Source organism: Paralichthys olivaceus, chromosome 6, assembly GCF_024713975.1.
Source record: "Paralichthys olivaceus isolate ysfri-2021 chromosome 6, ASM2471397v2, whole genome shotgun sequence".
Lineage (NCBI taxonomy): Eukaryota > Metazoa > Chordata > Actinopteri > Pleuronectiformes > Paralichthyidae > Paralichthys > Paralichthys olivaceus.
In genome coordinates, this window is record NC_091098.1 from 15,358,898 (window position 1) to 15,368,909 (window position 10,012).

General features: G+C 41.3%; 1 protein-coding gene across 2 annotated transcripts in view; it reads right to left on the reverse strand.

The window, feature by feature from the left end:
• arhgef25a (Rho guanine nucleotide exchange factor (GEF) 25a) overlaps positions 1-3,305 on the reverse strand; it is a 43,607-nt gene extending 40,302 nt beyond the window's left edge. For both annotated transcript variants that reach the window (XM_020089486.2, XM_020089487.2), the window contains exons 1-2: positions 3,081-3,305; positions 1,967-2,117 (exon numbers count right to left, since the gene is read on the reverse strand). In XM_020089486.2, the coding sequence (XP_019945045.2) occupies positions 1,967-2,117; positions 3,081-3,176 (247 nt within the window). In that variant the 5' untranslated portion in view covers positions 3,177-3,305. The remainder of the gene's footprint in view (positions 1-1,966; positions 2,118-3,080) is intronic.
• Between the last annotated feature and the right edge of the window lie 6,707 nt (positions 3,306-10,012).

Consider the following 10,012-nt stretch of genomic DNA (forward strand, 5'->3'; position numbering starts at 1 on the left):
GCAAGAGTACTAACAGTATAGACGGGGGTCTGAGGAGCCGAGGGAAGAGAGGGCGGAAAAAAACTGATCAGATTTGAGAGAAAAATGATCAGCAGCTCTGTGTACTCGGAGGAGGCCAGGTTTAACATACCACTGCTGAGGAGATACATAGATACATAGAGAAAAAAAGACGAGTGAAAAGAGGGCAAAGAAAATGATTCGAGGGGAAGAGAAAGTCCAACTGTGATAAAGTTCAATGCTGAGTAAGAGGGGGGGTTAAAAGTAAGAGAACTGGTCTTTGTGAAGACAAGAAGTGTGTAATGCCACTAGCAGATATCAGACAGCCTTGTCTTTAATTGAATGATGTAAAAGACAATTTTCCACATTCCTCAATAACGTTTCACATAACCTCACCTAAGTGGTAGAAAAGTAGTTTGCATATATAGGTTAGGGGTTACTAACTTTTTTGTAAAAACATATGTTGCCAAAAGTTTGTCAAAAATTCGTTTGCATCTAGATTTAGGTCTTTATTGAAAAACAACAATGGAATAACTATTTAATGGCCAATATTGATTAAATCTAGTATCTACTACAAATTCATCAACATTACTTTTACTTAAATTATTTTCTTCAATTCCTCTATTTAAAGAAAATCACTCAATGTGTTTAACATTATACACTGATTCTGATCAAAATCTAATTAGATCATTCACACTGAGCCAGTATTTGATGATATGAATATTGAATGGAGAGGAAACAAATCAAAACATGCATAGTGGAGCTCTACTCCAGGCCACGGCATCATCTGTATTTGTTTGTCGTGGTTCAGATGTTTTCCACCTTGTGTTTCATTGATTTTTCCATCCAATTTGCCATCCGGAGGAAATTGGGCTACACAAAAACAATTGAACAGAAGAGCTCGTCTGGAATTGAAATAAACAATCTCCCTTGTGGTCATCATCCCTCACATCCACATGGCCCTCATTTTTTTTTTGCTTTTTCTTTTTGCTTTTCAGAGCCCTGAGCTGTGAGCTAAAATAATATTTGGCAGCATTAACCTCAGCAGCACACCCAATCCTAGTAAGACCATTACAGATAAGCATCGCTGACAGCTTCCTCTGGCCTCACTCACATGCCTCGTGTACGCCATGTACTGCACAACAGTCAGTGGACCAGCCGCACGGTGCGCACCAGCAAACCTCTCATGCACACACACACTTTCCCTCACCCAAACCCTGAGCCAGCTACAGAGCTCCTTTTGTTCTATTCCACTCAAGGAAAATGGTAATGCACGCAACCCTCTCACAACAAAAATCAAAAAGTGCAACAGCGATGGGGCAGAATGGGAAGGCCGGCAGCTGAACATGTTTTCTTGCCCCATCTGGAAAGTGTTGCATGCAAAGAGGCACACACACAATAACTCTCAGTCTCTCTCACGTATTTATATATGCTACATTACAGCAAAGCAATTCAACTGTCATCAGTGCTAATAGAGGATACAGAGGGTGGAGTTCAATGAGAGTAAACACTCAGGTGACTCCCATCTGATACTTTCCCTGAAGTTATTACTGCCTAATGACCACCATCAGATATGGCAGATGGGACTCAGACCTGTTTTGACTCACATGTGGCTAACATGCAAGAGCAGGCTGAGCTGAAACTACGCTGTAAAGGCCTGGGCAGTAGCTCACATGGCATGTAATAGATTCAAGATGTTATTTTATGACTCCTAAATCAAGAAATCGTCTCTGTTTACTAAGTTTTTTTTCACGGGCGTGATGGAGTGGCTGAGCAGGCTGTTTAACATGTCACTTGTGCTGAAATCTGAGACGTCTCACACAAAGAATCAAAGCTGGGACGGAAAGTTTGTGTTTCGGTGAGTGTCTAAGCTCTGACTGGTTTGGTCAGAGCCAGTGTTTGGACTAGCATTGTGGGTTTATTGAACAAAATGGTCTGTCACGCTCAGTGCGGCTCTTTCAGGTCTTACCTGTTTTTTCTCTCCGCTCTGGGTTTTCTGTGTTGGTGGTGGTGGGGGCGGCCTGCTGCTCCCACTCCAGCCCCTCTGGCTCCCACAGGCCCTGGACAGGCCCCTTTTCATCCTCACTTGATGGGAGGTCCGCCTCACCCCCCTCTGAGAGCTACACACAGAGATGCCCTTGTCAGCGGTGGAGGAAGTGATAGTATTGTACAGAGTATACCTTTGGTCACATAACCACAAAACATACCAGAAGCTGCTTTTGTTTCCACAATTCCCGGCATCTTTTCCACCTTTTCCTCCATTACAGACTGAACAAGAATGCAATGGAAATCACTGAGGTTCAACTTTTGCCACAGAGCTTAAATAAAAGCTGCCTCTCAGACAGCAGTTTCAATCTGTTTTTAAAGCCCGGCAGCAACAGAGCAGAGGAACAGAGGTTTAAAAAGCAGTTATCGCTCCTCTGCAGAGATGGAGAGAGATTATAATCACTCTTATGGTTTTTACCACTATTGGGCAGGGAGGAAATGATTCATCAAGATAAACATTTTCAAAGAGAAAGCCATTTGGACCTTTATACTCACTCTGACCCCTTGACTCTTTGTGCTAGAATTTATGTTGATTTTGTAGAAAAACGTTTTTAAAATTGCTGACAGAATAAAAATGGAAACCAGATCACCTGTAACTGTTTTAATGCAGAAATGTGTGAATAAAAAGAAAAAGAAGAAAGGAACAGAAAGAAAAAGTTGAGGAAGAAGGAGGATGAATTTGCAGGGTTGCAGCGGGCCGTCAGTCCAGCATGACTTTATTTATGGTCAGTTTAATCACCACTACTCTGCTTCCTCTTTGGAAACATCCAAGATTCCAGCCGAGCACTGAACGGAGACTGGCAACCCCTCCATCCTCTCTCTCTCTTTCACTCTCCCTTGCTCTGCTTCTTCGGCTTGACCATTTTAGGTTTATGACCAAGTAATACTTATGGCCCAAAATAAACTCTGCCTGAGTGTTATGATGTCGCGTTACGCTCTGCAAGCTCTGAAAAATGCCTCCACATGGATCTGTTGCTTTCCTTGGTTTGTGACATTAAGCTTTCATGTAACCGCACAAACACAGCTTCACGACTCACCCACTGTTGATTGGGCATGGCCACAGAAGTCAACACGTCAGCCATGGCTCCCAACATCTGGTCAGTGCGTCCCTGATTCTTCTGCAAAGCCTTCATTGTCCACAACAACAAAACAAAACCTCAAATTATTCTCCTCCTGCTGTTGTGGCCTTCGATGTCCAATTCTGACACAGCCTCTCTCAACCTGTCTCTGTGCCCTGTGTTGTGTGTTTCGTTCCTTCACACTGAGCCACAGTTTTGGAGCTTGAGCCACCGTAGCCCACCTTGTTCTACAGTCTGGAACAGAGGAAACCTCACACATATGAAGAACTGATCCTGGACGCAGGTGGCATGTCTCCTGCTCGTGGACAGGAATTTCAGAGCTCTTCTCTCTCCCAGTACACACACATTAGTTGGCTGCAAGTGTCTCTAAGTCCAGTAAATACGTCCACCCTGTGTTCTCAATGCAAGCGTCCACCTGGAAACACAGATAGAAGGTTTTCTTGGGCCTCCCTGAGCACAGTCATTTGTCCTCTTCTTTGTCATTCTTTCGTCATCCTCCGTGTGTCTCTCTGTGAGGTGAGTCCTCTCCTGTCCTTCTCTCTGAATGCTGAACGGTGAGTTGTTCCTGCTTCACCCTCCCTGAAATCCTCCTTTCTTGTTCTCCATTGGCTCCAGAGGATCACCACCCCCTCCCCAAAACCTCTCCTCCTTCCATAATTCTTTCTCTTCCTTCATTTTCTTGCTCTGTCTTCACTACCTGGATTTTCTTTCCCCCAAAACCTCAAACTATCTCAATCTTTTCTTTATCTCCTCTGGTCTTACTTTGACCCATCCTGGCACCCGACAGTCTCTCTTCATCTTTGCCCAGGTCTCACACAGTGACACAGATTGTGTGAACTGGGCAGCCCCAAATAAGGCATGAACACACAGTCCACGGAGCTCAACTATTCAAGACAATGTCATCAATCGTACACACATTCTACAACTTCTGTAACTCTGCTGATTGATCACAACAGTGTTGTTTGTTTGTGGTCACTTGAAAGATTGTCTCCTTTTAAAATGATTTAATTAAAAGGTTTGCAAATTTGCTCACTGACAGATTAACGCTGCAGGCCAGAGAGCGTTTGTACCAAATGTGTGTGTGTGTGTGTGTGTGTGTGCGTGTGTGTGTGCATGTGTGTGACAGTGTGTGTGTGTGTGTGTGTGTATGTGCGTGCGTGCGTGTGTGTGTGTGTGTGTAGTCCTTCAAGTAAAACATATCGATCAACCTTCCTGCACTGCTAGATTTTCTTTCTTCTTCTTTTTAAACCTTTGTTAATACAATCGAGAATATAGAATTACAAATCTGGACATACTGTATTTCTAGCCAAAATAACTGCGTAAATAAATTCACATATACAATACAAATGTGTCTGTTACTTGGCATTGTATGTTATTAATATCCACACTGTGACTGCACAGTTATGAACAACAGCAGAAAGAAAGCAAAGAAGAAAGAAGAGGCACCAGAGCCCTCATCATAAATCTATAACTGGGAACAACATAGAATAACACACATGTACATATTCATATACATACCAAGTCTGTCATTAAATAGATAAGAGACTCGTTAGACTTCAGAGGCAGAAACAAACGTCTCTATAAAGTACATAGATACTTTCTCAGTTGATTCATTTCTTCTGTTTTAGTCTCAGTTTGTTCGGGACCATATATTTTTATTGTGGACCCAGTTTGACAAATGCTCACAACATGTAATTCTACTCTTAGAAGCTGCTTCACAGTGGTGTATACACATTATTACTGTGTTATAATCACTTCTTCAACACTAAACTGCAGACATGCGTTAAATATTACAGGATTTGCTAAGACTTTGGCGTAATTCTACTCAAAAATGCCTGTCTATACTTTTCGGCCACTAATAGGAGGTTAAATGTCAGAATGCTAACACGCACACATGCCAATGCTAACATGCTATAAGTTGCTAACAGCACTAAACACAGAGTATAGCAGGGGTCTCGAGAATTCCCAAAGGGATGCAATTCATCCTGATGCCATCATGAATGTCTGTATGCCTTTTTATGGAAATGTGTCAAATAGTTGTGTAGATATAAAGTTTGAGCCAAAATGAAGGACAACTTACAAGTAGTGCTGCTCATGTAGACGTCCTCTAGCATCACAGAAACAGAGTGGACTCAAGTTCATAAGGGGTATCCGTCTGTGCTGTAATCATTATTTTCCTCATTATTAAATGAAACAATTTCTTTACAGGCCATGCGATATGCTTGTGATCGGTCCAGGGTTGAACCCCTTCTCTCGCCCAGTCTCACCTGGGATTGGCTCCACGTCCACATGGATGGACAGATGGATGTAGGGATTGATGGATGGGTTTTTCTCTTCACTTTAAACATCATTCACCTTTTTGTCTTTGAAAACATTTTTGAACTCTCTTGTGCTGACACTGGGAGTTATGACTGTGTTTCTTCTACACTTCTTGAAGATTTCATAAAAATCTATAAGGTAGAAACTTTATCATTTTGATTAAAAAGTCGGCCAGACTGAATAAAGCTGCTGTTCCTCTGAGGAATTATGTTCAGTTTTGGCACTAGTATAAGCTACAGATACATACAAAGTATTTGCCTTTAAATAACCTGGAAACTATGTTGCATGTTTTTTCTTTTATCTAGAACTTATATTTTATATATAACTCTCTGAGCAAATAGATTGGTACAACTGTTTTGTTTTATTATTATATTAAATTTCTCTCAGTTTCTGGAAAATGTTCCAGTTGTGTCTTAGAGTTTTTAATGTCCACTGAGGCAAAGTGCAGGCAGAGATCCATTCGCTCTCCTGTTTTGGTCATATGCAGACGAGGCCGAGGGTGATCCAGCTTCTTCCATGAGAGTCTCTATGACCCTGTAAACTCCTGGTATTAACATGCGTTTTTTTGTGATCCAATCACAAGTGGACAACTCTAACTACAGGTGTGAACACTCAGATTAGATGTCGATCCAATCACACCGGACTACATTCAGAGGTGGTCTGGGCAAAATGTGTCCATATTCTATCAGCAGTGTGAACGCAAATGTTGTCATGGCTACATTGGAGGACCACCTACTCAACTGAGGTCCTCTACATAAGCGCAAATACATACTGGAGGCATCATTTAAACTGTAGCAACAAGCAACAACAGAAGTGATCTGCTCCGCTAGCGGAAATGATGTACGTGTTTATTTAGAGGGCGGGGGGAGTGAGATCCGATCACAAGACACGTGGGGATGCTTTTTAATGCCAGGTGTGAATACACACACTCAGAGCTGTGATCGGTTCACATACCCCACATGTTAATACAATGTATGTAGGAGACCTATAAGACCTGCCCAGTGGTAAAAAAGTTGCCACATTGGATTCTGTATTTTATTCTCATTTAAATTTTCTCTGCACTTTTAGGATATTTTTAAAGATTTGAATTTACCAAAGTGAGAGCTAGTAAGGCTACAAATCCTAGTATGACTCACTCTGCTCCACCGAATTCATCCAGTTCATTTGAGCTTTCAGTCACACAGAGACATAGCAGACACAGAAGGAATGTTGGCAGTCAGAAAACGATGCACCTTTAATAAACACCAGAGACACACAACAAAGACACATAGATTAAAAACTGAATGTAATGGTAAATTAAGCCCTGATCGTAAATGCGTTGAAACTGTTACTTTCCACCACCACAGCTCTTAATCCCTTTCAAATGATCCTTTGAGCTTTTGACTTTTCATTGAGCAAAGGCAGACGTCTAGATTCCGTAAAGAAAGAGCATTGGAAAACTGAGCAGTGAAAGAATGAAAAGTGCACAGGGAGAAATGAAGATTTGAGTTGAGCAGAGGTTGCTTTCACCAACTACTTTGTGTTTGTTCAAAGTTTCCACATCACTAACACCCACCATTAGCACAAGGTCAAGACATCAGACTCACTTTATCCAAACCAGGGCTGCCAAAAGAGGAGCCGATGAGACTGTGATGACGTGATTATTCAGTCAAATAGCAAGTATAAGCCTGAGGCATTTTATAGTTTCATAAAGTAGGACTCCCATTCTGCATGATAAGTTCCATGGAAATGGGAATTTGAATTTATATATAATTTAGAAAAATAAACAAATATGCAAAACACTGGTTTGGGTTTTTGATAAATTTTTTACTGAAATACTTTAGTCATTTAGATTCATTATGAAATCTCCCTCTATCTGTAGAGGTTTGTATGTCTTGTATTTTAAAGCAAGAAAACAAAATGAATTTAAAGTTAGAGAATTTAGATTACAAAATCTGCTTTATCACCTTACAATATCTGTTAACTTGATGATTCACATGCTTATATCTTCCAGACTCGATTACTATCTTTATTTAGCGCCTCAGTCCGATGTGCTGCTGCTGCAAAGCTACTGCCTGGGTCCATCAACATAACGTACTCTGGCTTCAGAATTATTTTCAAGCTAATCAAACATACTCCATGGGCAGGGAACTACATGTCCAACCTGTTGCTACACAGGTAAGTCACTCTGAGAAGAGTTTACTAGTTGTCCCTCTCACGAGATTTAAAGGTGATTGCACATTTGAAGCCATGGCATGACACTATGGAATATCCTTACTATCGAAATAAAATCTCATCACATAAAAACTGATTTATTCTATCTGCCTTTGTCTACAGTGACTTGCTCTGTGAAAGATGTTATATTAAATATACTTTATAAACGTGTCATGTGTTTGGGCTTCATCTAAAATAATTTAAATGTTAAGTATATATGATGCAGAGAGTTACACACTGAGCTGTGGTGCTCACATTTCCATACTTCTCTTTGTTTTATGTTTTTTGTGTGTGTTCTCTGGCACTGACCAATACATCTACTCAATATGCACTTTTTGACCCTCACTGTTTGACCAACCCTGAGTAAAAAAGAAAAACAACACAAACTTCCACTTCCCCTTGTTATAACTTTTCCCAAATCATCTAAAAATCCCCCTCTTGCCTTGCATAACACATTTAGCTGCTTCCTCCTCACTTCCTGTCATTCACCTGATTACCCGAGGGGTTCCCAATGCTTTCAAATTAGCAGTAAAGGGATTCTGTCTTTACTCCAGAAAAAAAAAAAAATGTTTTTAAAACAATGCATATAGAAACTGCTCACAGATACTGAGCAGAGGAGGTGCTGGTAAGAGAGGCCATGGAGAGACTACCAACAATCTAAAATTAGCTGAGCACTGACTTTAGAATCAGTCACTAAGCCGGATAAACTTAGTTCACTGCTTCCCAAGCCTCTTTCCAAGTTCTCCTGCTCTACCACTGACCTCTGGTGGGTACTGTGGTGTCTGGGGAGAAGCTGAGCTGCCATTTGCAACGATGAGTGAGTGACTCCGTGAGGAATTTGCAGAATCGAGAGGAAAATGACTCTGACCCTATAAGGAAAGTGTGCGTAGGTGGGAATCAGGACAAATTGTTATTTACTCATTTACCACAAGTTTGATAATCATTTGTAAAAAAAATCAAAAGCTTTGAGTGCTGGGGGAAAAACTAAAACCTCAAGCTGGAGCATGCATTGTGTGCTACACTGCCCCCATCTGGTGCCACAGAGAGGTCATTCTTGTGCTGCTAATAGGATAAAGGAAAATTACAAATGCACACACACCACTACATTCTCCCCAGTTGTGCCAAACACACTTCCCTTCCCTATCAGCTCCTTTTCTGTTTTGGCCTCACAAGCGATAAATCTTTGCCCCCAAGCATGTCCTCTTCCTGTGTTTCATATCACTACAGAGTCGAGACACAACTCAGGCCCTTGTGGCTAAACATAGCACCTTCTGAGTTGGAGTTGGAGTTAGAGTTAGAGTCATGGTCTGTGTCCAATCTGATGGTTTATTTCCACGGGGGCAGCATCTAATAAGGAACTGGCTGAGGCATTTGACAAGTAGGGATTAGTTGTTGGAGGTGTTAAAGCGTCAGCTGGCCACAACCAGAGACTTCTCTAGTTAACTCTTCAAACAGATCAGCGACTATAATTCTCAAAAAGTGGTTTCAAAGGGAGTCCAATTTGTCACAGTGGCTTTACCCGGCCAAGACAGGGCTTTACAGTGACAAACTAATATCACAATAATTTTATTAGGGCACAGAATTTGAAGACAAATTGTTCCACTCATGTCAAATGGAGATGAGAGTCCTGTGCAAACTAGATGTGTCCTGTTGTGAATTTGTAGATATATTTGGAGGCGATGTAGACAGCAGCTGAAAGCAGGGAGGATTAATGTTGGGGCTATTTTAAACGTGAGCTGTCTAAACATCTTGCTCACCTACAACACAGTAACTCTAACCTCACATCTGAGTTCTGCACGTCCCGGTAGTTTCACAAGGGGGCAGTCAACATTTCTACGACAGAGAAGAGGGTGTTGCATAACCCAGGCTACATTCACATGTACAAAGTCACTGATTGGCCTCACTTCACTTCAATATGAGGGTTAATCTGTTTACATGCACCTTTGACACCATGTGCTTGAGTCCCTGGCGCTATGAATAAACATGTTGACACGATACTCCTATTCCTATTCACATATGGGATTCAGACCTCAAACAAAAAGGTTATTTTTACAGTTTAGACTGTGCAAAGAAACTGAGTACAGAGATGTGTTGAGGAAAAGCTATGTCACCAGATTAACAATATTCAAAAATAGAAGAACTGTAATATAGAACATGGGGCCCTTCTTATTAATGAACTCGTCTGTGAAAGTTTTATATATGCTTTCGAAGATATTTCGTCACATAAACATGCTGATCAGTTGTTTTCTCCACATTTTACATTGCCTGTGTGGGTGTAGTATGAGTTGTGTTTGTGATTGCCATGTGTTTGAGCATGTTTGCGTGTCATTCCTGTCATGGAAATAATTACTGCCAAGGCCCCCTGGCTTAGAGTAACA